The sequence below is a fragment of the Cibotium barometz genome, chromosome 44 (assembly GCF_041138505.1).
Source record: "Cibotium barometz isolate CiBa-2024 chromosome 44, ASM4113850v1, whole genome shotgun sequence".
In the NCBI taxonomy this organism is placed as follows: Eukaryota; Viridiplantae; Streptophyta; class Polypodiopsida; order Cyatheales; family Cibotiaceae; genus Cibotium; species Cibotium barometz.
The window spans coordinates 19,772,509-19,800,348 of NC_141089.1; the positions used below are offsets into that span (position 1 = coordinate 19,772,509).

The following is a 27,840-nucleotide window of genomic DNA, read 5'->3' on the forward strand; positions in this document are numbered from 1 at the left end:
CCATATCGCTATTGAGTAACCTGGAACTTCAATGTTTTGTCCATTGGCTCCTCTTGCAAGACTATTGTCTATAGGGATGAGTTTAGGTTGTCCCAATGACACCCAAGTGTTTATTATCATGATGTTATAACTAGCTCGAGGGCTAATCAATGCGCGTTTAACGCTTAACATCATTGCCTGTAGGGAAATCCAACCATACCACGATAGAATCTTCCAAAGGAACCGTGGATGTTTCAATTTTTGTTTCGGCTTTAGATCCAGTTTCTGTTTCATATCCCCATTCACTTTCATCCTCATTTTAGCTTTCAGCGTTTTCAAGAGTACCCAATGTGTACACTAGCACACTTGACCCTCTAACAATTCTTAATGAGGTCTGTTTGGAAACTTGCAAATCCTCACAGTCCTGTTCTATGGAGTTCTTTATGTCTTGGTATAACTCAGGTTGAGCCCTTAAAGGTGCAAGTGTGGATGTTATGCTGGCTTCACCATGAGAGAAAAGCATTCCTCCAAATGAGGTTTTGAGAGACTGTTTTAATCTTGTAAGAGAATTATCTAATTCCTCACGTGCTTTCACAAGCATATAGTTTGTGCAATCTGTCTCAAATGACTCTTTTGTAGAGAGTATGTCTTCCTCTTGAAAGGGAAAACAGAACTCCTCTGGGCTTTGTAGAGAGTATGTCTTCCTCTTGAAAGGGAAAACACTACTCCTCTGGGCTTTGTTTTTTGGTTGCTTTTTTAGGATTGGCATTATGAGGCTCAATCACAACCGGTGACCCTGTAAGACATTCAACCAAGCTAAGCATGCTCTCCTGAGCTTACTTTTTGCATTCTACATATGTCATGTGATCATCATTATCCATTTGGGGTGGTTGGGTGGGTTTTAGTTTCTTGTTTGGTCTATGTGGTGCACTGAGTGGAGAGTCAGAAATTGTTTCATCCTCACTTAGTGACATATTAGAACTTGTTTCATCATCTGACTTTCTTTGGATCGTCAATTTTTCATTATGTTTTCCCATGCGACGAGATTGAATTTTCTTTTAGGCTTTAGTATCATGTGTCGCACATATGGGTTTTGTGGTTTGTGTGGTGGCTTTTGATGTGGATCTTTTGGCTCTTTTATGTTTATGTCCCCTTTTGGGTTTATGTCCTCCACCACAGGCTCCTTTTCCCTATCCTTAATTCAACCTTGGTTTCGATAGTTTGCTGTCCCTTGTTTTTCTTGGGTTTAGAAGGTTTTGCTTTTTCTTTTGGGTTCTGCTTTAAGGCATGTTCTTCTACCCATGTTGAGGTATTGTCTTTTGCATTCTTTTTTACTGTTTCTTGTGCCTTGGCTTGTAAACGTGTAAGCACATTCAAGGGCACCATGGACAATTACCTGTTTTGTACACTTAAGAATGTTAAGAGTTATATTTTGTGAGAGAGTTGCATTGACACAACTCATCTTGGGAAATCTTGGAACATGTGTTCAATGCCACATCGTTCACACATGGGTCACAAGGTGTCAACGGCTATGGGCATGGAAGTATTCCAAACTGTGCAGTCTGCCACCTTGTGAGGTCCACGATAATAGAAATAGTGAAGTGTTCGATTAACTGCTTCCTGAGTAGTTTCTACCCTTTGGACTGTTTCTGTTTGGTGCACGAGAGATGGAGGTTTTGAGTCAATTGTGGATGAAGCAGGACACTTTTTAGTATCGTGGTCAAAGGTCTTACAATATATGTAATATAGAATAACAAGTGCCTTGTATGCATAATGGGGATTGGGATGATCATAGTGATTACACTCAACACAAGGCATTTCGTTCCTCACTTGTAGAGGCATTAAGGATGTCTAGTTTTGAAGGTTCTCAGCCTCGCTTAGAGATGTCAATTGGAAGGTTTTTAGCAAGGCTGCATAGAGTTTGGGGAATGTCAATTCTGAGATCGATCTTTTCTTTACTTGTTTTAGATGAGGAACACCTCGTAGCATGATCATCTTCCAGCATGTTGTCATCTAAATATATTGCTTCTTTACAACATTGATCGAATGTTTTCAGATTAGATACAATGATCAAGTTGTGTAAGCTGTTATTCTTCAAGCCCATCAACATCTCTTTAATTGAACATCGTTTAATTTTTCCCATGACTCACAACGTAAGTCCAAGAGTTTTATCCAAAGGATAAAATCTCTAATGGATTCATTTGGTTGATGCTCAATTTAATAGAGTTCTGTTGCTACACTCCACCAATTACCTTGTCTGGAAAAGCCATGTATAAAGGCTGATTTCAAGGTTTTGAAGTTGGTCTTGATCTCGCAGGCATCAATGTGATGAACCATCGACTAGCTTTTCCCTCTAAGCATAGGTTCAACACATGTACCTTGGTTGGACAGTTGGGATTTTCAAAGGCTTTGTATCTCTATTCAAACATTTGAATGAATTAAACAGGGTATGTTGTCCCGTCGTCGTATTTGCCCATAATTATGAAAATTTATATGGTCGTATTTTTGTGTGAGTCACTAAGGCCATATGTGAGTGCTCTTGTTGGGAGAGACTCACTGAGTCATTGGGCTACCCCCCTTTCTAAACTAGTCAATATGTCCAGGGTGTGGGCATCTAGGAAGGGTTGGTACTTACAGGATTTGCGGGAATGTTAGATAAGGGACCAAAGCCTGGTGGGATCGAAATAATAGGGGGTGTAAAACCCGATGACACACTGGTTATAGGTATAGCCAATGGTATCGGGAGGTGCACATTGATCTCAATAGCTCAAAGATGTCAGCCATTGGGTTTAGTCCTTGTGTGATCCCTGGCAATCCCTCTATCATGGCCATATCGGAGTGCCTAAATGCTCCTTAATGAGCAAACATAGGTTTTTTTTAACATTTTTTTTTTGCTTTTTATATTCTCCCACAGCCTGTTACAGTCTCAAGAGGCTTGGTGTACAATGATCAAACGGTTGTTCGTTCGTCCTAAATACCTTAGGCATTATACGCACATGATTTTCAAAAAAAGCGTATGCTAGTAACTTCCCAGATGGAAGAGGAGGTCCTAAATCCTATTTTCCATCACTGTCTCAAGACGGGAAAAAAAATTTGAGAATTTTTTCCATGTTTCACAGCATTTTGTAAAACTCTGTGTGTGAGGGAGTTGTAGTATTTTTGGAGTACTATAACTTTGTTTCCCTGAGTCGTCTGTGATTTTGTCGTTTGGACCCTCAAAAAGTAGCTCGAATATAGCTCGTCGTCGTCGTTTTCGCGTTATTTTTTAATGATTTTTTATGGGTTTTGGGCTATTTTTTGCCTTGATTTCCAGGTCGAATTTTGAGGCTGCTAGTCAGAGGCCAAAATGATATATTTTGACTTCGATCGGCCATGTCCAAAGTCGAAGAGCTCGATGTCAGCTTTCCCTTGAGTCCTAGAGCGCCTTCATCGAATATATAGTTTAGAATATACGGGGGTGTTTTCCATTTTTATTTTTATTTTTTTTACGATGGATCCCTTTTCACGTCGTGAAGCAGACTTCACGGATATTATAAATTTGATTTTTTTATTTTTTGGGTGCGGTTCTCGAGGGTGTGAACCCTTAGGCCGTGAAGTTACAGAAAATGGTTCACGCCATGAGCCGGACTTCACAGAAATATTAAATTCAATTTTTTAAAGCACGATTCTCGAGGGCGTGAACCCTTAGGCCGTGAAGTTGTAGAAAATGGTTCACGCCGTGAATCGGATTTCATGAAAATATTAAATTTAATTTATTTATTTACTGCACCATTCCGGCATCTTACCGCGGCAATCTATTTTATTGCTCGAGCCTTACTCGACCCTGCTGCATACATTGGGGTGCTTTGGATTTTGCTTCCAATGTTCTTGTTGATTTTATCCCCCGAGTGAGGACGGATGCATGGCACACTGACTCCTGTACCCTGCATATCCAGTATCATGTTATTTACACCTTTTCCCATAAAGGCGATGAGATATTTGTCGACCCAAGTGAGCCCGACAATCACTTTGAAAGTATCCATGGGCACAACTATGAAATCCAGTCACGCTTTCCATGCGCCTGCACATTGTATGCCATCTTTACATTGTCATCCTGTCCTTGTGCAAATGACACCGACAGTTTACTGGAGTACACCTTCACTCTTCACTCCCAACTTCTTAGCGCATTTTGGGGTGATGAAATTATGGGTGGCTCCCGTATCCAACATGATGTTTTGCTCCAGGCCATTCACATTGGTCTCAAAATACACATTTTGCACTATCGCTAACTGTGCTGCCATGCATTTTGGTATTGCCTGCACAGCTCCTACCCTTGGTGGGCTATCGCCTCGTCGAGACGAGGTTTTTGCATCCTCAATTTCAGCGATCCTCAGTCGATCCATCTGTTCATAATTATCTTCTTGCACTTGGGCCTGAATGGTAGTAACCCGGCTTTGTGCGGGTCGACGAGGGCATTCACTGTCATAATGATTGCCCAAACAACTTCTGCATGGGCGTGTCAGGGAAGGAAGAGGACGCCTTGTAGCATTGGAAAATCCCCCTGTATTGGTTGATTGGGGTGTCCCCCTCCCCGGCACAAAGTTTCTATTCCCAGAATTGCTCCCATAGGTTTGGGGTACGAAAGATCCACTCGACCTTGCCCCGCTTGTACTTGTCCCAGAATTTTCTCCCCGGGTTTCATTGGAGGAGTTATCATTCCTATTATGAGGTTTGGCACCATTCCATCCCCTTGTTCCTGTTGCATTGCTTTTACTTTGCCACTTTCTGCTCTCAGTGTTGGCGGACAATCGTTCCGCCATTGTGAGTGCCGCCTCATAATTTTCAGGCTCCTGCTTCTCGATCTCTCTACGGGTCCAGTCACGCAATCCGAACAGGAACCCATGTAATCTATCTGTAGAATGCATATCCATAATCTGCAGCATAAGTTGCCTATATTTGTTGATATAATCTCACAGTTTTCCATCTGCGTGTTTGAGGTTATGCCATTCATCACGTACCCTGAAGACTTCATTCCGTGGTACGAAATACTCGGCCATGTCCTTGATAAAGTCATCCCACCTTGTCCACGGCCTTTTTGCCTCACCTGCCAGAAACCAAGTGTATGCATCCCCTGATAGCAGTCGTGACGCCACGTGGATCCAGTGTTTATGAGATACTTTGTTCATGGTGAGATAATCCTCTGTCTCACGGATCCACCTTATCACCACAAGCGAATCTTTTTGCCCAGTATACTTCTCCGGGGGTAACGGTTTGTACTTCCCGTATCCCTCATCTGATGACTATGAGTCCCTCCTGTCATTTTGTCTTCTGTGTTGACTTCTAGGAGGGGACCTTGACCTCATCTGTCTTGGGAACGAAGGTCGGCTCTGCCATCCTTCTTGTGTAGTTGCTCGACTAAGGAGGCCAATATGCCTTCTAGGAGGCTGGTTCAGTCTGTCATCTTGTTGATCCTGCCAACTCGGCCCTGGATCCCTTGGGTCATCCATTTGGTGTTGTCGAGTGTCTATTACTCTTGACTCGAGACATTTGTTGTGCCTTTCACGCCGAATCCAAGCTGTTACTTTAGCGTCAAACTCTGCCTCTCTTTCTTACCTTACTTCCTCCTCAATTCTCGTAGCTTCTTTCGCGTCCAGATAGCCACTTTCCGTGGTCTTTCCCTTTGGCATAAGTCTTGATCAAACTCACCACGACACGACGTTTCCTGCTCTGATACCAAGTGTCACGAAGCAGTGATTCTCGGGTCGCGTTTTGGGCGCGAGTTCCCGCTCGGGACTAGAAAATCTAGTACAAAAGTGAAAACAGAGCGTACTTGCTGAATGTTGCACACCAAGACCTACAGCTCTCAAAGAAGACGACGAGCCGATCGTTTTGAGTACTAGAACTTCGAAATCGGACTCCGTATGAAGGAGTTATGACCAAAAAAGTACAAACGGCAATGGAAAACAGTGTCACCCAAATGCGGGCTTCCAACCCAAAACTTGTATTGATAAAAATGCCGATACGCGACGAGATTAGAATGGGATCACGAGTGATGAGAGAAAATGACTTGCGGGTATCCAAGGCCGTCTTGTATCTAAATGAAGGTAGGAGAGGTCGGGCTAGGCCACATTACTCCACCTCAAGGTCGACGGGCTAGGCCACATTACTCCACCTCAAGGTACTCCTATCTAGATGCAAAGAATTAGGGGCATCCAAGCATACCTCGAGAGCACCATGTGAGACCGGATAGAAATCCCAAAAATCCCACGCCTTACACCTAGAGACAACCGTTTGGCTTCTTTTCTTTAACGTCTCCATGGCGTGAAGCATGAAGCATGGAGTGACTCATCTTCGGGTGTGGGTGAGCAAGGGGATAGAGAGCACACAATGGTGAGGGCCAAGTTTTATCGACTGCCTACAGATACCTTCTCAACTTCCTCCTTTCCAACAAGCTTGAAGCTCTTGGCAGTGTGTAACGTTTGCAACTTTACGTTTGGAGGAAAGTTGCACAACCCCCAACACCTAGTTTCCGCATTAACCCCTGAAGAGAACGCAAAGGGTCTGTCATGAGACATCCCCTCATTAACCACTTCTTGGGCATCTATTCCTTTAGTAGAGATAGATCTCCCATTTCTGAAGCAATCAAATACTACTCCATGCGTGCAAGCGCTTACTTTGGTGGTTTCTACCTTGCACACAGATCTCTGTTGGATCCCAGAAAGCGGGCGGAGTTTGTTGTGGCTTTGGATATGAGAATTAAAACATGCGTGAAATTAGACTCACTAACGTCTGTTTTATCTTAGATTAAGCGAGTAGATAATGTTTATGGAAAGTTTGGACAGATTGTTCCTTTGAAATATGAGACAAATCCTGGCTCTTTATGCTTAGTGCATAGCGAGTGAAGGTTCATATTTGTCATTTGCATGCAGAGGGAGCTTTGCATGGTACTACTCTAGCCCTTCCCCTTAATTCGCTTCCAGAAAAGAGAGTTCAGAATAAAAAGCTCCGTATTTCATTTCAATGATGGTTACGAAACTTCACAACCTAGGTAGTAGACAAACCGACTTCCCCTTTAGATGTATTCCATTGGAATGTGCTCATGTATGTACAAAAGGGACTTGCAATAGCTTGAGTTCCACTAATTGCAGTATATGCCTAGCATGGCCAATGAAACACATCAAACTTTCAATTCATATGTATTCCAAGTGTGGTGCACTTGTAAAAGAATAACAAGAGCCTAGAAAACTCCCTTCTCAAGATGTCTCTTGGAGTGCATTAACTGCAGTTTATGCTTGAGAGGACCAAGGTGGACAAGTAGGCAAGGGTTGATGGGCGATGATATTGTGCTCTGCAATGCTTTCACATGGATATGTATGCAGGTGTGATACTCATGGATATGTATCCAGGTGCCATGCTCTAATGTACAGTATCCCAAAAGTGTAATCCTCCTGGAATGTGCTCATGTATGTACAAAAGGGACTTTTGGGATATGTTAAGATGAATATGTATGCCAAATTTAATGCTCTTACAATAGCTCGAGCTCCACTAATTGCAGTATATGCCTAGCATGGCCAATGAAACACTTCAAACTTTCAATTCATATGTATGCCACGTGTGGTGCACTTGCAAAAGAATAATAAGAGCCTGGGGAACTCCCTTCTTGAGACATCTCTTGGAGTGCATTAACTGTAGTTTATGCCTAAGAGGACCAAGGTGGACATGTAGGCAAGGGTTGATGGGGGATGCTATTGTGCTCTGCAATGCTTTCACATGGATACGTATGTAGGTGCGATGCTCATGGATGTGTATGTAGGTGCTATGCTGATGGATATGTATGTAGGTGTGGTGCATATTGAAAGTATGTGGAAGCATAGAAGCAATTAACAAAGGGCAATGCATGACGAGATTGCTATACAGAGGTTGCTTGGAAAAAATATTATGGTTCGCATTGCTTTGATGGATATGTATGTTGAGATTAGAGTGCTCGAATGTTGTCTCTCTTGGAATGCATAAGGTGTAAAATATGGCCTTGCATGTTGAAAGTATGTGGAAGCATACAAGCAATTGACAAAGGGCAATGCATGACGAGGTCGCTATACAGAGGTTTCTTGGAAAAAATATTATGGTTGGCATTACTTTGATGGATATGTATGTTGAGATTGTAGTGCTTGCTATACAAATGGCAATGCATGACGAGATCGCTATACAGAGGTTTCTTGGAAAAAATATTATGGTTGGCATTGCTTTGATGGATATGTATGTTGAGATTGTAGTGCTCGAACGTTGTCTCTTGAAATGCAGTAGGTGTAAAATATGGCCTTGCATGTTGAAAGTACGTGGAAGCATACAAGCAATTGACAAAGGGCAATGCATGAGGAGATTGCTATATAGAGGTTTCTTGGAAAAAATATAATGGTTGGCATTGCTTTGATGGATATGTATGTTGAGATTGCAGTGCTCGAATGTTGTCTCTTGCAATGCATTAGGTGTAAAGTATGGCCTGAAAATAATACCATGTTTGGCAACGCACTGGTGGATTTATATAAAGCGGCATGCTATGGGAGATCCAAAACAAATATTTTTTTTCGACCAAAGCTGATATAATGTGTGTGTGTGTGTGTGTGTGTGTTTTCTTCCTATGTATACACATGTGCACGTTTTTTCTCGTGGTAGACAAGTAGGCCCCAACTTGCATATTTGTACTCATTTTACTGAGACTGTTATTAGTAGATAACATGTGTACTTTTACCCCTTTGTAGACAGGTCTACCCACTTAATGTAGTGCTTGGTTTGTACTATTTACACAATGTGCCCAATAAGAGAAGGTCAAGAAAAAGTGAGCCTTTTTTAATGGTTATACAATTTGAGGGCCTTCGTTTAGACATGGTTCACTTCACTTACATTTTAGGCATGTGGGTGGAGTGACAAGGACAAACAAATTCCTAATGCAATTGTATGTCAAGGGTTGTTGGGCAATGTCTTGGGGGACGTGCATATCAAATGAACGATGCTATGCCTCCATGGTATGCATTCTTTAGTGGTCTATTACATATTAACCATGGACAACCAAGGCACAAGGAGAGGAGAGAAAAAAGAAATCTTGGATTTCTAAAAAATAAGAGGAAAAAATCTCATCAATTTGACCCTTTGTATTCTGGCTTCCATTCTTGATTTGACTCTTTGTATTCCGGCTTCCATTTTCATATTTTGCTTCTTAATGTCTTTTACATATGAGTACTAGTATAATATAATATACCTTGGAATAAAGGATATGCCTTGTACTAGCGGCTCATTATCTAAGCAAAAATGCTAGCCTTGTATTAGCGACTCATTTATCGTAAACATGATAATGAATAACATTTGTTTCGCATGCTCGATAGACGCGACCCTGGCGATCTAAGAGCGGAATAGTGTGGAGGGATGGCGTCCTTTCCTCTCCTAGCTTCTTGGAGTGGCCCCCAATCCGCCACACGTTGTCGCTTGAGTTCGATCCTCTACTTCATCTCGCCACCGGAGCTAGGGTCGCTTCCGCTGAATGAAGCCTCTCTGACCAGGTATACCGCACTCTCTCTCTCTCTCTCTCTCCCCCCCCATATTAGAGAGAGAGAGAGAGAGAGAGAGAGAGAGAGAGAGAGAGAGAGAGAGAGAGAGATCCCCCATATTACACACACACACACACACACACAGAGAGAGAGAGAGAGAGAGAGAGAGAGAGAGAGAGAGAGAGAGAGATGGCCATCAACATATGCGGAAGGTTAAAAGCTGCCCTTGCCATCAACATGTCCGGAAGGTCAGAAGCTGCCCATGCTACCGTATGGTGCCACACGAGAGAGAGAGAGAGAGAGAGAGAGAGAGAGAGAGAGAGAGAGAGAGAGAGATATTAAACGTCTACAAAAGATCCAAAGGTAAGTAGGGACAATGAATCCATGAAATTACTGGGCCATGGAAAAGAAACTAGCTACCTAGATGTGAACATGTGAGATTGAAAAAGCAGTACACAATAACGATGTTGCTGAAGCCTGGATATCGTATGTGCATATGCTAGAGGTATACAATGGAGAGAGAGAGAGAGAGAGAGAGAGAGAGATGAGGTGAGGTGAGTTTTTCACCACATGCGTGAATGTGTGTGTGAAAAATTGAGCAAACATCTATGTGTGCATGCTCAGCATGAAATTCCATGCTTTTCCTCATCAGTAACATGGTCAGGATCATGGGTGGGTGGTGTTCTAGCCAAGGATAGGTAGTGGATTTGCTAAGTTTGGAAGCTGTTCAGTGCATGGGTGTGCACATCGAGGAGGCGTGCAAGAGCTGGGCAGAGAGTTCCTTCCCCCCCCCCCCCCCCCCCCCCCCGCTTTCGCTCCCTCCCTCCCTCCCTGTGTGTGTGTGTGTGTGTGTGTGAAAATGATGGTCGAATGGGTCATGCATCGGGCTTTAGTCGATTCAAGTCCCATTGCCACACACCGTTGCCGTCATATAGATCATGTGTGAGCGCTCCACTGACTTGATCATATTAAAAGACCACTGATTTCCATACATTGAATGTTGGGTGCAGAAAGCAAGAGTTTTTCAGAACTGGCTTGCTGTATGGAAGAACATGCAATGCAGTTTAATGGCCTCATGGCCCATCCCACGTGAATAAGGCAATCAGGGAACAATTGCGGCAGGGAGTTTTTTGTTTGCATGCGATTTATCATGGGCGAGGCAGTTGAAGAGACAAATGAGTGGTATGTTAAAGAAGCACAAGCAAGGCCTCACACAAGCCTAGGTATCCCTAATACATGTCAAAGTAGGAGCAGCACCCGGTTATCGGAGCCTTTGGGAAGTCCAGAGTTCTTGGTAAAGCAGTTGGACAAACTTTGTACTTTACTTTTGATTCTTTAATCTCAAAGAAACAGCTGTCTAAACACGATTTATCATGTTCCTTGTCCAAGGGTGTCATGGTTAAATCATTTTTTAGGGTGGCATGGTCAATCAAGTCCAGGGGTGTTTTGTCTATGCCCTTGGTAGCTGTATTAATTGTTTGAGAGCTGGTGACAGTGGAAATCTTCAAGCAAATACATTGATCCTGGATATGGCTATCAGAGGGATTGGCGTTCATCAAGAGCAAGAGTTGAAGGAGGGGGTGATTCTCATTTTGGAAGGGCAGCAGCACCTGTGGCTTCAGGAGAGGTAGGATTCACATCCTAGCATGCTTGTGATGGATACATAGCTGAAACGAAACATAATTTGAGTGTCCAACCATGTGAAAACAGCAAGAGAAGTGGAGGCCATCGATTCGCTACATCAATCCCGGGAGTGGGTCGTGGAGTGCCGTGAAGTGGAGGCCGTCTATCAAGGCTGTTGAACAACCCAAGTGCCACGACATATGTTCACAATGGAAACCAGCAATCCGCGTGTTTAAACTCTCAGATTGTTGCACAGAATGGAGGATGAGAGGCGGCCGGCGCCACGTCCCAGCCATCATACACTGCGAGCCGGTATGGCGTTCTTGTCGGGGCCCAGGTAGGCCACCTCCTTTGAAGTGGGCCCCTCCCTTCAGGAACCTGAAGCTGGTGCCTCCCAAGGTATGTAAAAAAGATCTCTCACAATGGGATACTGCATGGTAACATGACAGTTGGTTTTTGAATGAAGCCTGGTGGTTTAATGCATTTGGGGTGCACCATATGTAGCAGAACAAAGGTTTAAGAAGGAAGGTTTCGGGTTATTCTAGGAAGCATCCCCAGTTACAGCTGTTTCCTCAAACATTGGAGATGGCGGAAAGATCAAATCCTGGCAACTTGTTGACACCAAATGTAAGTTTTCATTTACTTTTACGTGTTCTTTATTTACACATTAGTGTTCGTATGCATGTTAGTCTATGGTTGTGGTGCTATAGGGTCATGTGATTACCAAGTAGACTGCTTGTCCACACTTTGTGACCATCATGAGATGGGTTGTCCAGACTAACTCGTGTTCTTGAAAGCTTGTGAGCAGGCAAAGGAAATAAGAGCTAAAGTTGCTGCCTACTTTAAATTGCATCCACCTCTGCATTTGTTTTCGACCTCGCTCTGGAAGTTAGGAGTAGGTATGACATTTCACTCTGTGTTTTCAATCAATGACAAGTTTTAAGTTTGGTTCAAAAGATATAAAATGTGCTGATTTTTTTAGAGAGAAGCAATAAGGGATCTTTTACGAATGGGGGTTGGACAGGGGAGATCCTTTGTCTATGACAGGCAGGTGGGGTTTGGATGGGGGAGGTTCTTGGGCAGAGGTTGTGTGTGTAAAGCTTCCAAGATGACCGGTTGAAGTTCAAGCTGTCCTAGCCTAGCCCCATTTATAAGCTAGCATAGTTTGTCATTTAGGCACAAATCTTGGAATACGCATTGGTATCTGCCTTGGATTTTATATTCGCATTTAGATGGATCCTACCTGGCACAAAGCTTGGAATACGCAGTGGTAACTGCCTTGGATTTTATATTGGCATTTAGATGGATCCTACCTGGCAGATGCTATGTGACACACCTAAGGGTCTTCAGTGCACATACTTGTATTGCAGGTGGTTCAAATCCCCTCTCAAGGTTGCAAATGACAACTCGTGGCGTATGTGGCTTTGGGACAATCTCCCCTTGGCCTGGTTTTAGTTGGACTAGGGAGAGTGGCATTGGAGGGACCTTACTGCCTGGTTGGAGCATCTCGGTTTCCCCTTCTTTGAGTACTCTGTACTTTTGAGACAAGGGGCCCAAAAGAATAGGAAAAAGTAGGAAAACTCGCCAATTTCTGGAAGCTTTGGACAACTTTTGGTCAAGGAAGATCACCCCCTTGCATTGGTTGGTTGCTCACAGGAGCCTTGCGTGGACACATGGCTTGCCATTGCCAATTGCCCCGCCTTGTATGGCCGATGTGGCGTTCCCAAGGAGTCTCAGCGTTAGTGTCTCTGGGACCACATGAAGGCACAATAGGTCTAGAGGTGGATTGTGTGGCTGCTCACTCAGCAAAGTTGTTGGGCCATGAAAGCAGGACTGGCACACTTTTACGAGGACGGCAGGGGTCTTGCACTTCAGCTCACCTACCCTCGGATCTCTGTCATCACCACCGCAGCGGCTCTAGTGGTATTAACCAGCGGTAAGAACTATCAGTGGCATATCTGGTGGGTGCAATGCAGCAAGGCCATCTCGTGACTAGCGATTGGGAGAGTATGCAGCAGCGCCAGGCAGTCTTTTCCACATTTAGAGCTTGAGTCCCTTGGACAGCCACGTCACTTGGCACTACATCCCCCCATTGTGGCTTCCCCCTCAATGTAGTCTCTGTCACCATTTAGCCGCCCAAGTGGTCTTCCTCTATTTTCGTGCTAAGGTACAGGAGCCCAGGGAGCTTCGTGTCGCCCGTACCGAGGCCAGGACTCGTGTCACCTACGGGAGGCCAGGCCTCGTGTCACCTGTAGTGTGGCCAGGACATGGAACCCACTGTCAGGGATCCCAGTTTAGTTGAGCCAGTTCCGTGCTCGGGAAGACTTGCTATTTACAGGTTCTAGGAACAGGATATATTTCCATTGCATTATGCATATGCATGCATCTCTGCCTGTTTGAAACTGTTTTCACGTGACTTGTTTTCGTGTGAATGCCTGTTATGACGTGTCTAGTTCATGGGTAGGGGACGCCCATCCGTGAGCTCCCATCCGTGAGCTGTGTGAATGCCCTGTGGACGCCCACCCGTGAGCTGTGTGAATGCCTTGTATACTGACCGGGGCTTGTGGCATGTGAACAGGTGGTAAGTATTCATTTAACCCTTGTTTATTATTGCAAAGGTTTTATAACCTTAGTAGTTCACATTTGTTTCCATTGCATGATGCATATGCATGCATCTCTGCCTGTTTGAAACCTGATATATTTCCATTGCATTATGCATATGCATGCATCTCTGCCTGTTTGAAACTGTTTTTGCGTGACTTGTTTTCGTGTGAATTCTTGTTATGACGTGTCTAGTTCATGGGTAGGGAACACCCATCCGTGAGCTGTGTGAATGCCCTGTGGATGCCCACCCGTGAGTTGTGTGAATGCCTTGTATATTGTCTTGGGCTTGTGGCATGTGAATAGGTGGTAAGTATTCATTTAACTCTTGTTTATTATTGCAAAGGTTTTATAACCTTAGCAGTTCACATTTATTAAAGCTGGGCACCGGCCACCGGCTTAGTGCCCGGGGCCCAAGGTCAAAGGTGTGGCCAGCCCAAATGCTGGGCGCCCACACAGGGCCTCATAAGTGTGGACGCTTTAAGATGGTGCCCACCATTAATTATGGTGGGCTGTGCCACATGGCACAAGGGATTTGGACCCCTCTACCTCCTCCCCCCCATTCTTCTCCACCTCTTTGCACTTTCGCTTCTAGAAGCTGGTGCCCAACTCTCCTTGGCTCGCTCCCTTTTTTTTCTGCTGTGTACCTGCTGTACCTGATGAAACCCTACAGTACCTGCTGTACCATCTGTACTGGAAGTGTACCTGCTGTACCTGCTGAAACACTAACAGTACTTGCTGTACCTTCTGTACCTACTGCACTTCCTGAAACCCTAACAGTACCTTCTGTACCGGCTGTACCTGCTGTACCGGCATGTACCAACCACCATACCTGCTGAAACCCTAACTGTACCAGCTGTACTTACTGAAAATCAGAACTGTACTCCCTGTTGTACCTGCTGAAAGTTGAAACCCTAGCTGTACCAGCTGTATTTGCTAAAAAACTCAGAACTGTACCGACGGATGTACTTGCTGAAACCCTAATAGTACTAGCTTGGTATCGAATCTTCTACAAGTACCTGCTCGTGTACTTGTAGAGTGTAAGCACCTGTTTGCGTGCCTACACTTGGGAGGACCAAGCCCGTTCCTCTGCAAGTTGTGCGAGCCAGGCTCTAGTACGAGAGCGCCTATTCGTGCGTGGTCTCGGAACGACAGTTTCATGTTCACAACTCCAGGTGTATGAGGAGTCGGGTTTGGTTGTATTGACTCATTCGACAGTCCGGCTTCGTAATTCTTCACCGGCAAATACTTGTTTGGATAATATGTCTTCATATTATGCATTACATGGATTATCTGGCTAGCAAGCCCTTGGAACTTTGTACACAAATAAAATACTCCAATAATACACCTTAGTATTGAGGGGGAGGTCGGCCCGTTGGCGGCCCCAATGGTGGTGTATTGTGCAGTGCTTCTCTTTTGCAGATTGTCTTGAGCACTGATGTATCGTTCAGTGATTATGTGTATTGTGGTTAGTTCATTTTAGTGTTGACGAGCAATATTGTTCACGAGACGGTGCTCAAGGACGTTTCACACCTAGTCGGTGTAGTTACAGTGGTATCAAAGCACAATTGTTTCCCTCTTCTCAGTGGGGAAACGGTCGTTTGGGCATTGAGCATCGTGTGAATAGCCGTCATTCACTATGGATAGCCATGCACACGATGGACAAGGGCCTAGTTCAACTGGCCAAGCAAGTGGCACTCATGTTTTTGAAGCCTTGGGTAATAAAATAAGCATATGCATACAAGTTATGTAGAGAAGCAAAGACATGTCGAACAACCTTCTTGAGGCAAAGAGAAGATGCATGAAGACGACCTAGATGTATTGAAGGCTAGATGGAGCACATGAAGAGGCAGCTGTATGCCAAGGAAGAAGAGCTCAAAATATTGTATGAGAACCCGCAAGTTCACAAGTTTATGGAGGCTACAAAGGCCGAGTCTATGGTGGCACACACGATGGATTCTATGGCAAAGGAATTGGGTGTGAACCCTTGTGAGATAGCTCTCAATTATCTCATACGCAGTGGGGATATGGTGAAAGGACTTGGAGTTTAACTTTGTGTTAAAAGAGCCCCTATATGTGGAGACGGGAAATGATGTATCTCGCAGAGTTAAATCTTATGTACGCAGGGAGGAGGCTTGAGTGACCTCAAAGCAAGCCTCCAGTCCGCATGGGTCAAGAAAAGAAAGAGATGTACATGGCAGAATGAGTGGCAGACATGCTGAAAATGTACATGTGATACATGCTTCTTATGGGGAACGTGATAGGTATGTAAGCCGTAGCACTTTGCCTATGGAATTGATGAGAGAAGAGCCCCATCATGGGCTGAAAGCTATGTATAAAATTGGGACAGCCAAGGAAGACCATGTGTCGCCGGCTACTCATGCCATGGAAATGGTGAACAAGTTTCACGCAGGGACCCTTATGTGAATGCAAGACCACCGTTGCACAGATCACCACTGCATAGGGCACCTACCTCCGTGCCGCACGTTTCTCGCCATGGGCATATGCATGTACCTACTCCTGACCCATTGGACAAGGGGAAGAGAAAGCTGGAAGATGAGGGTCACCATGCCAAGTGGCTTAAAGAATTTAAAGCAGGTGACAAATGTGAAGTTTGAAGCCTATCATGGTGATTATGATGCAAGCAAGGCAATGGCTTTTATAGCCCAGTTTGACATTACCTTCAGAGATGAGGAATTCTATGAGAAATCCAAGATTCACCATGTAAGCATGTTTCTAAAGGGCTCGGCTGCCCACTGGTGGATTACGGAAAAGCTTTCTAGTAGCCTTGTGCAGTGTGTAGACATGGGTGGACTTCAAGGAAAGATTTTATGCACAGTTTCTACTTCCAAAGCGGTAGAGAAGATCATCAGCAAATGGGACAAGATAGAGCAAAGGACAATGAGTCTGTGCAGGCATATGTAAACAGATTTTGGAAGATCTATTTGGAGGCCTCTCCATTTTTACATGTGGGTGAACTTGAGAAGAAAAGGAAATTCAAGTCCAGGCTCCAACTGGTCTACAAATCTGGACTTGATATGCATCATAATGTTGCTTTACAGGACTACATTGCAGCCGCTCTTGCCACCGGGCAATCGGAGTACAAATTGCAGCGTTTTGGCAAAGGAGACCATGCATTCAAGGGCAAAGAAAGGGTTGGTCATTTATTAAAGCTGGGCACCAGCCATTGGCTCAGTGCACAGGTCCCAAGGTCAAAAGTGTGGCCAGCCCAAATGCTGGGGCCTCATAAGTGTGGACACTTTAAGGAGGTGCCCACCATTAATTATGGTGGGCTATGCCACATGGCACAAGGGATTTGGACCCCTCCACCTCCTCTCCCCCATTCTTCTCCACCTCTTTGCACTTTCCCTTCTCCTAGAAGCTGGCACCCAACTCTCCTTGACTCACTCTCTTTTTTTCTGCTGTGTACCTGCTGAAACCCTAACAGCACCGGCTGTACCTCTGAAACCCTAACAGTACTTGCTGTACCTTCTGGACTTCCTGAAACCCTAACAGTACCTGCTGTACCTTCTGTACCAGTTGTACCTGCTGTGGGCACCTGTTGTGCCTGCTGTGCCGGTTGTACTGCGTGTACCAGCCATCGTACCTGCTGAAACCCTATTACCTAACTGTACCAGTTGTACTTGCTGAAAATCAGAACTGTACTCCCTGTTGTACCTGCTGAAACCCTAACTGTACCAGCTGTACTTGCTGGAAAATCAGAACTGTACCAACAGATGTACCTGCTGAAACCCTAATAGTACCAGCTTGTGTATTGGATCTTTTATGAGTACCTGGTCGTGTACTTGTAGAGTGTGAGCACTTTTTTGTGTGCCTACACTTGGGAGGACCAAGCCTGCTCCTTTGCGAGTTGCGCGAGCCAGGCTCTAGTATGAGAGCGCCTGTTTGTGTGGGGTGTGAGAATGACAGTTTCGTGTTCACACAACTCGAGGTGTATGAGGAGTCGGGGCTGGTTGTATTGACTCATTTGACGAGTCTGACTTCGACATTCTTCACCAGCAAATACTTGTTTGGGTAATATGTCTTCGTATTATGCATTGCATGGATTATCTAGCTAGCAAGCCCTTGGAACTTTGTACACAAATAAAATACTCCAATAATAATACTTCAATATTGAAGGGGGGGGGGGGTTTCGGCCCGTTCGTGGCCCCAATGGTGATGTACTGGGTTGTGCTTCTCTTTTGCAGATTGTCTTGAGCATTGATGTATCTTTCAATGATTATGTGTATTGTAGCTAGTTCATTTTAGTGTTGACGTCGTATTGTTCACAAAGACGGTGCTCAAGGATGTTTCACACCTAGTCGGTGTAGTTTCAGTCTCCCTCCAACTAGCTACATTGGAGGGAGCCCCCTCTATTTATTTAAAAAGAAAAACCAGCCGTATGGCTGAATACAACGCTGCTAAAAGCAGTCCAAATATACATTTGAGATAAGGGGGGGGGGGTTCCCTCCTTGGCTGGCTGTTCTATCGGAGGGAAGCTAAAATTGGAGGCTGAGGGAAAAACCACATTGGGGGCCTGTAGTGCCAAGAAGGTCCGCCGTTCTCCTTGGATAGGAAGGGTTTGGGGGTCTAGGCATGGAAGAAAGCCTCACGCTGCTGTTGTATGCTCCCCGAATCACCAGTCAAGTGCTGAAAACGGCCCCAGGATGGTGTGTATGAGATCAACCCAAATGGAACGGATGATATCCGCAGGGTGGGGTAAGTCAAGCCGTCAAAGGCCTCGCTACATTGGGCTCACCAAATGTGCCAAGCTGCCATTCTGTTGATGATCTCCCATCACAGGCTAGTGTGTAACTCTAGAGTCTAGGGTATTGGCGTTATCGCCACTGTCGTCACAGAGATGCGCATGTGAGTGAGACTCAAAGCAAGGCCACGTCCATCATCCTCATAAAGTAAGGCCTTGCTTGCCTTTGCAACCCAAGCTACAGCCCCCCATGTGACGGTACGGGCAGTGCTTGGATTGGAGGTGAATATGCAAAGGATGCACTGCCAAACTTGCTGTGCCTCGGGGCAGTCCCACAGGCAAGGTCTCTTGCTCTCCTCAGGGCTCCCCTCTTTTTACTTTGAACATTCTACATCCTTGAATGGTTGTTGTCTGCCATGAGTGGATGTCCTTTTTCTCTACTAGTAGAAGGATCCTCTATGCATAGGGATGTCCAAGATACTGAAATTTGACAAAGAATATGTTTCTAGAGAGACCATGTGGCTTTGTCCACTTCGTTGCTCCGGTATACCAACAATTTTCAGCCCCTTGTGATGCAAGATGGACGGATGAGACAAGCGTAGCCACGTGGTTATGATTTCAGTTCAATATAATTTTAAAAACAACAAAACGGATGCATGGATAAGGACAGTGCTAGCGATGGATTGGTTGTCTACCCTGTGCTATGATTCCAGACCTGCATACTCTGTATGCAAGTGGCCAGCATGAGGCATCAAAGTGGAGAGGGCGGGCTGCAATGTCTGCTCGTATGGTGTGGTGCAGGTTGAAGGGTTTGCTGCGAATGACTGGTGGGAGCATCATGACTTGTTATCTCTTTAGTGAACTCCAATGATGAGAGAGAGAAAGGATACAATCTTCTTTAGCTAAAAAAATATATTTTGCTTTATTTTCAGGTACAAACTTGGGTGAATCAAATAAAGACGACTCTTACCATGCCACAAGGCGGTACATCCCCGAGGGACATGAAGATCACTTTGAAAACCCTGGGGTATGACACAAACTCTCCTTTTGTGTGTGCACACTCACGCGCTCGCGTGTGCATGGGGGTGTGCATGTGCGTGCATGTATGTGGGGTGTGTGTGGGTGTGGGTGTGGGTGTGTGTGGGTGTGCTAAGCAAATGTAATACCCAAATCATCACATGACAATAATGTCAAAAATCAAAGTACATGGTATTGAGTTGACATGAGTATTGCATTGTCATTATGTGGAGACCCCAGAGTGTAGTACACAATCCATATCAATCTTCATACCATACATATACATGTGTATGTATAGTCAAATCGATAAGCTTCCAAAATGAGTTGAACAAAGTTTCACTGCTCACCGGCATCCGTTTAACAAATACTACTAGTTATAACTATGATAAAATGTTGGGTATGCAGGCTTCAAAAGTGCAACCTAGTTATTATCCCTGTCAAAGCAAAAGCTTATTTTAGCTTAAGTATGGATTGATAATGAGCTGTAGAGAAATAGCAAGTGTATTAGCACTACAAAAAACTATACCAAGTCATATAAATGATCAAATTGATGGTTAAAAACATTAGTTTAGCATATGTTACCATGTGCAGCTTATGGTATGACCATCATATTCAAGGTAACTACACATTAGAATGCCATGAAGAATTTTGCATGACTCAGACGCCTTGGAGTGTTACCTTGTTTGTAGCAGGAAGATCACAAAATTTTGTGGTGGTTAACGATGGTTTGCAAAGAGTATTATGGGTTAAAGAACCAGGGTGATCCAGATGTTATGCAACCTAAGTTTGGACTGTGAGTTTAAATAGCGACCCTTAGTTGCCATTGTTAGGAAGGGCAAGGCTGATTTGAAGCTCACAAAGAAATGAAAGAATGTACTAGTATGTTAGGAAAAGTTGTCATGTAGCACTGTGGTTGTGTCTCACAGTGTAGTCGAAAGAAAGGTGTGTGAGTGAGCCCATTAATCAAAATCGGTTTTCTTTTAGTAGTAATGCTTTGCTTGCAGACCTCAAGAGTTTAGAACCAGCCTCTGTAACGCAGTAGTGGTGGGGGTTCTTACCAGGCGAAACACAAGCTCATAGTAACACCTAAGCACTGTCAACTGTAGCTTTTGTGAGAACCGTGTGGAGCTTACATGGAAGTGTAGTAGCTGCAAATGTAAAGGCAGACAGAACCTAGTTAATGCTCTTGCATACATGCACCAGCTAAAGTTACCATATGTGCCATGTGGAGTTCTACTCGTTGTAGAAGCTGTGAGCATAAATGCAGCCAGAGCTCAACCAAAGCTTTTGCATGGCCCCTGTGAAATCTTTGCATAACTTGGGTAGCTGTAGAAATATATGTAGCCAGAGCTCTTGCGTGTCGAATGAGTTGAAAAAGCCATAGCTGCCTGCCAGAGTTCTTGGGTGTGGAGTTCACTGGAGTGTACCATGAATAAATTCCTGGTGTAGGCAGTAGGGTCCTAGTTATTACCATCTCCTAGGGTTGAAGACCAAGGATGAACCTTAATCATATATTAAGGTTGTGGTTTTTATGTTATGCAGATCCCAGATGTTTAATAGTAAGGTTGACAGCCTCTTATGCCCGTTCCTGGCTTGTTATAGATGCTTATGTACATATCCAAGTTCTTCCTTAGACTCTAGTAGAGTGCACTTCTAGTTGTTTGCATCTGTAGTCCTTGGAACTTTGGTCAAGTGGCCTCCTGGTCTACCTGCATTATGTCCAGTGACAACAGTTTGGGATCTCCCAAAGTGCTACTACTGCGGCACTATGCTACTCATTTGTTGGGTAATTGCTTCTTTCACTTGTAAAAACCCTTCACCAAACCTGCTTCTCTAAGTGGCATTGACGTCATGGTGCTCTCATAGTCCTTTCTTACTTGCTGGACCAGGTAACTTCATGCCAAGTCCTGTCCTGACTTCGCCTCTGATTCATGTTGGGCTGATCACTCCTGTCATCAATCGTTGGGTCACGTCAAGCGGTTCATCTTGATTCCAGATTGGTTGAGGTTCTGGAATCTCCAACCTGTTGGGTTTTGGGTTTGACAACCAGACGTACCTTTCCTTTGTTGGCGTTGTGGGTTGTATGTGTGCGCACCTCTAGCTTTGAATGTGTGCTTGGAATTTCACCCATAAGAAAAGGCTTCTTCTGGTTCTGCTGATTCAGCCTTTGATGATGTGTGGGCTTTTCCAACTCGTATTGAAAATGGTTTCAGATATTTAGCTTACTAGCCTTTTTCCCTGTGGCAACATGGCTTCCAATCTTCTGCAAATGCTCCCTTGCTTAGGATTTCCAACCTGTTGACTTGGTTTTAGATTCTCAGCTCGGGTGTCCTTTTGAATGGTGTTCATCATGGTATTATGTGCATATCTAAGAATTCATCGTGCTGACTCAGGCTTCATCTACCCTGCTGCTTGAACATCATGCTAGCTCAGGGAGTATCTCCATCCGGCTGATCTCCATCAGCTTTACTTGCCCGATGGTCAACCTGTATGAGCATTGAGGGTTCAGCCTGTTGACGCACATGATAAATAGGAATCTCTAGTCACCATTCCAACTTTTCGGTCAGGTTCTTTCATTTCCCTCCCGACCTTGTTCTCTTTCCCATATTTCTTCTTTACCATGAATGTAGCAGGAATTTATAGTCGCCCCACTCCGACTCTTCGAATGGGTTCATTTAAAATCTGTATCGGGTCTCCATCTGCAAATTCCACCTGTATTCAAAATCCATTATGGGGTTCAAAGCCTCTTGTTGGTCTTCACTCCATTCCGTTCCATTGCGTAGCTTTGATATGATTTTTTTAATCTTCTGATACCTGTTCCCATATGTTTTAAAAGAAAATGGTGGCTTCATTGCCATAAGGCTCATGATGGCCTTAGACAACACATTGCCGCTTAGCAAGTTCATACTGCTGAAAGATATCTCCCAAATGATTTCAGCTTGGTGGCTTACATTCTGCTCTTCTTTGTTTCTGCTTGCTTTCTCCTCTGTTTTTTGTTATGCTTGATGAAGAGGTTGTGGATACCCAATAAACATATTATACCATGTTGATCATATTTATATATGTTTATTGGGTATACACATGGTATAATATCCATCATCGTGTGTTTGTTTAGGGTTAATGCAACAGAAGGCGCTTGATAAATGATGGTTCATGTTTACACATGAAATTTACCATAATTATCATATCACCAAAATCAATGCCATTACGTTCAGTGATTCCAGGTTTATTGAATAGACTCAAAATATGCCAAATTTCAAAGAGAAGTCATCATGTAGTTGAGCTCCTGATGAGATACACCTTTGTATTTCATGCTACACCCAATGTTGTGACAATGAATGGAGATCTCTTTTACATAGAAGTTGCAAGAATGTAGCTGTGTGTGTTTTGATATCCTTTTTTAATTAGTTTTTGTAACATTGTTTTGCGTGTGTTTCTCAACACTGAGGATCCCATGGGTCTCTTGGATGTCCAACCAGGAGGTTGAGGGTGTTAGATATCATCCCCTACTTGCTGGCTTCTTATTTGGTGTCCTATTTTAGCCTCTGGGGCTGACCATGTTAGTTTGAGGGGCTGGTCACCCCTCACATGTATTTTACCCATATTTATTCCCCATTTACGGTCCTGGGTATTTTTCCCAGTCGTGCAGATATTTATCACCAGTCTGTTGCCTTCATGTAGAGGTATATATAGCCGGCATGCCTCCCTCATATTTCATTGCTTGCCTTGCTTGTCTAGCTGCAGTCCCTCACTTACGAGGTTCTCCCCTCTTGCTCGGGACATGTATTCCTTTTGGTGATGATATTGAGAGCAGGTCCTCACATGTGTTTCCTCTCTCTCTCTCTCTCTCTCTCTCTCTCTCTCTCTCTCTCTCTCTCTCCTCTGTGTTTCCACTTTCCCTTCTTCCGCTGCACATTTTATCATGGTATCAGAGCGCCGGTGATTTTCAGCGTTGGATGCTCCCTATACCTCTTCATATCTGCGTTTTCCACCCATGGATAGATCTGCGTTTCTGGACAGTATACCTGTCCTTCTTGGTGGCACCTTCCAGGGGTTCTCAGGTGTTTTTTCAGGTCTGGACAGCAACATAGCTGTCCCAAACAGGCTGCATTTTTTGGCCTGTTTGGGCTTGCTTTCCCAGCCCTGATCTTGGAGCTCTCTAGGCTCCCTTTTGCCTATCCTTTTTGGTTATCTTGTGCCATCCCTCCCACCCCCTGATTGTCCTCTACAGCAGTTCTTGGTCTGAGGCTTCAGCGTTTCCATATTCAGCCCTTTATACCTGTGCGTTTTCAGATTTGCAGCCATGGTTGCTGCGTTTTTCTGAACCGATTTTGCTGGTAGCTCTACCTTCACTTGGACTTCATCTATTGGACCTGAAGGTACCTTCTCTTCAGCATTTTTCCTCATAGGAGGTGTGGACACTGTTGGCCTAAATTTTTAGGTATGTAGCCCTTGTTTGGTTGCGTTTTCTTCTCCAGTGGACACAGATCACTTGCAGAGGGGGTTTCTTGATTGGATTGTGGCTTTGGAGGCAGTTTGGTACTTGAGGAGGATTCTGAATTTCAGTTTTCAATCAGCGTTTTGCTGATTTTGGATCATCTATACCTATGTTTTGTTCCTGGCCTACACGGTTTCCCGGTTTCTACATGTTCCTTGCCTTCTGTTGGTGGTGGAGTGCTATTTTTTGCTGGTTTGGCTGTGTTTTGCTTCCCACAGGAGTTTTCTACACTCAGAGGGGGCCTTTCTCCAACTACTTCACTTGAGGATCAGTTTCGGGAGCTGTGTTGTATCTGTGGAGACTTTCTTCTTTGACAAGAGTTTACAGTTATTTGGAGGAGAGCAGTGATCTTTTCAGAGATCCTGAGCAGAGTTTATTTTGTCCGAGCTTGTGTTCTTTGTAGAACAAGGAGGTTGTTTTGCTCTTTTGCGGTGTGATCCTTTCACATGGATCCTTTATTTGTTGCTGATTCTTGGGATCTGGTTCTACTTCTAGAATAGTCTTCTGCTATCTGTGATGCTTTTGAGGACTTTGTTACCACTGCAGTCTATATTCCTACTTCCCTTCCTCATTGTGAGGAGTCTATCTCTGCCTCTCTTTGTGATGCTTCTGAGGATGCTCCTCCCCCTGCCAGTTCTGTTGGCTTGTTGTTTTGGAGGATGGTTTTTTGGACCCGGTGGGATGCTTTGGATCTGTGGTTGCTAACCGTGCTTGGGGCATAGTGGTACTTTCAGAGTTTTTTGGATTTGGATCAGAATCAGGTTGGACTTATATCAGTTCGATGATATTTTTTTTCAAAAGGGGATGTGGAGTCCTTTCATCTTGCGATGCCCACCTCAGTGGCATGTACTTATGTACAGCATTGGGCAACTCATGTTATGGAGTTTGAGGAGATGGACCCCATCTTTTCTACAGAGTCTTTACATCTTGTGATACCAACCTTTTCAGAGGATGCTTTTATACAGCATTTGGCTACTCTTGGTACAGAGTTGGAGCAGATTGACTCTCTTTCTTTTGAGGGTTCCAGTGAGGAGCAGTTTGCTTCTCCTACGATTGATTATATTCAGGATTTGATCTTGGTTGATTATGAGGTTTTTCATACCTTCTCTAGGCTGGATACACGACATTCGACTTCGGGGAGTGTTCTTACACTTGGGTTTGGAACCATTATTTGGAGCAGCACGTCGCAACCTATATGGTTGTTTTCTTCTAGAAGAGCGGTATACTTGGCAGCTTGTTCTGTTGCTTTTGTAGCTGAGTTACTGAGGAGATTGCTTGTGGAGCTTTCTTGGTACCTGTTTCTGCAGTCTTTCATCTTTGATCAAGGATGGCGTCTCTGGCTTCTTGGAGTTTGCTTAGCATCCGGTGCTGAGAGGGGGTGTTAGATATCATCCCCTACTTGCTGGCTTCCTATTTGGTGTCCTATTTTAGCCTCTAGGGCTGACCATGTTAGTCTGAAGGGCTGGTCACCCCTCACATGTATTTTACCCATATTTATTTCCCATTTATGGTCCTGGGTATTTTTCCTAGTCGTGGAGATATTTATCACCAGTCGGCTGCCTTCATGTAGAGGTATATATAGCCGGCATGCCTCCCTCATATTTCATTGCTTGCCTAGCTTGTCTAGCTGCAATCCCTCACTTACGAGGTTCTCCCCTCTTGCTTGGGACATGTATCCTTTTGGTGATGATATTGAGAGCAGGTTCTCACCTGTGTTTCCTCTCCATCTCTCTCTCTCTCTCTCTCTCTCTCTCTCTCCCCTGTGTTTCCACTTTCCCTTCTTCCGCTGCGCATTCTATCAGAGGGTAGTATGGTTTGCTCGTTGTCCATATAATGAACTAGTAACCTCTTTTGGTATCATTGACCAAGATCTTGAGGTTAATGGGTGGAAATCCCATAAGTTCTAAATTTTGATTTTAACTGTATAGTTGTTCAAGTGTCCCAAAAATTTGGAGTTGAAGAAGATTGATCATTATCTTGTCTCTAGGTTGAATCTAGAAACCCATAACAGATACGGAATATGTATATCTCCATGATAAGGATCATATCATAAAAGCCAATAACCTCATGGTGGTTTGAGGTTAATTAGACAAGTTTTCACTAATGATTTGTGGATATGGATGTGTGTGTGTGTGTGTGGTTCTGATGAGATGTTTAAAGTAACTTATGGATGTTTTTGAACAGACACCATGTACAAAGCTTTTTCAGTTTTTAAAATTTTGGTTTATACCTGACTTATATGTATGGTGGTATGCCAGTGTAATGTCAAGGCTAGTACCATGCCTCCATTAAACTCAATCAAAATGTGGTGTGGTACAGGTCCACAACATGACCCAGGTAATCAACTCATCCCAGATATTACTCTGGCTGCTTTAGAAGTTGCTAAGCATGTAGTTTTTGAGTGGGTAGCTTTTTGTAAGTGCAATTTCCTGATCAGGCCATTGTTCATGATTGTGGAGGTTTCGAAAAGCTTCGTAAAGAATAAAAACCTTCTCTGAACTTTGCAGCCAATTGCAGAAATGTGATTACTGGAAAGATTGGGCTATCGGATCACTGGAAACCTCCCAAGGTCACACTAGGTCCTTCTTTGCTTGCACCAGCCAGTAATTATCAGAAAGATGTGATTGACAGTCGTTTCGCTGGAGCACAGGTATCTTTGCCGTGTGATGTTGACATGTTTGAAACTTGTCATTGACAGAAAGGCTCTGTGGTGTGGGTAACCCAAGTTTTGGTTTGTATAATGTAGAACACACTTGAGCCAGAAATCCCTAGCTACTCAAGTCAGCTTTTCAATAAAGCACATGAAAGTGCTCATGAGGTATTGAATTTCAGAGTCTTTTTTACCTGCAGCAATTATCATTTTGCCTGCTTCAATTATTTTTATTGTGCACTGTGAGCTCAATTTAGCGCGTGTGTGCTTGCGGAACGAGAGAGAGAGAGAGAGTTTAACATAGACGCCATGGCTGCTCAAATCCAAACAGGTCTACAAAAGGAATCAGGTCAAGGATATCTCTACGGATTATTTGAAGGATTATTTGTACGAGGTAAAGGATGCTGCTGGCAATTGATACTCGTGAAAAAGCCACAGAAGTGCTTACAAGTGCTGCTCTGCCAAGGCCATGCTTGTAAGGGCTAAGTACCCTCCCTACAAGTTGTCAACCTTTTGACAATTGAAGCCAGAAGCCAGTCTTGTTTGCAATTGCTGGCGGCAAAAAATCTTTGGTTTTTTGCTCCCGGCTCTTCTGGTTCAATGAAAGAGCCTTGTTTGCTGACAGGAAGTAGGACATCACCTCTTTTGTGGAGTGGGATATTTGCAAAGTGGAGAGCATGTTGATATCTCTTGATGGCAGTGTACAGTTTGCTGCATGTGTTTGATATGTTTTTGATCCATCTCCGAGCCTCTATTTCCTTTACTCATGGAATGATGGAGTCTAATGCAAAGCATTGAGCCTCATTGTGAAAGTCTTAAAAAATGTTGTAGTTGCACTATGTGTGCAGATGCCAAAACTGTTTTCTCTTGCTCTGAGAATTCAAACATCTGATGTATACATTGTATTATTTTGTTGATTGCAGATATGTGAGCATGCACATATTGGAGATCTAAATTGGAGACTTGCACAGAGGGTTTTAGTCGATAGCAATGCTCCACAAGATGCTCCAATTGTAGGCTGCCATGTTGATGTTTTGAATTCTTTTCTCAATAGGAAAGTGTAGCTATCTGGTACTATGCTGAGGGAGAATCTAAAATTTGGGGGGACATCTTATGAGCAATGTATTGCCTCTTGTGCATGCTAAGGCCAACATTGTGATCTTAAGTGGCCAACTCCACTGGAGGTGCCAATCAATCGCCCTAGAGAGTTAGTGTTGAGTTTATTGAGTTAAGCATATAAGGCTAG

General features: G+C 44.1%; 1 protein-coding gene across 3 annotated transcripts; it reads left to right on the plus strand.

Annotated features, from left to right (window-relative positions):
- Window positions 1–9,280: 9,280 nt before the first annotated feature.
- On the plus strand, window positions 9,281–27,549 carry LOC147613043 (uncharacterized). 3 transcript variants are annotated; one of them, XR_015263341.1, is made up of 12 exons: window positions 9,281–9,512; window positions 10,511–10,794; window positions 10,996–11,127; window positions 11,211–11,522; window positions 11,628–11,750; window positions 11,932–12,022; window positions 19,362–19,456; window positions 26,203–26,281; window positions 26,452–26,594; window positions 26,691–26,762; window positions 26,926–27,069; window positions 27,518–27,549. XR_015263341.1 is itself a non-coding variant. In XM_086782337.1 (11 exons), exons 2-11 carry the CDS (start codon window positions 10,639–10,641, stop codon window positions 27,010–27,012), a joined length of 1,290 nt encoding a protein of 429 aa, XP_086638463.1. In that variant the 5' UTR covers window positions 9,281–9,512; window positions 10,511–10,638; the 3' UTR covers window positions 27,013–27,549. The 3 variants fall into 3 exon arrangements, 2 of the variants coding, with proteins under 2 accessions (XP_086638463.1, XP_086638464.1); XM_086782337.1 differs by having other exon boundaries at window positions 26,926–27,549; XM_086782338.1 differs by having other exon boundaries at window positions 11,631–11,750; window positions 26,926–27,549.
- Window positions 27,550–27,840: the final 291 nt, after the last annotated feature.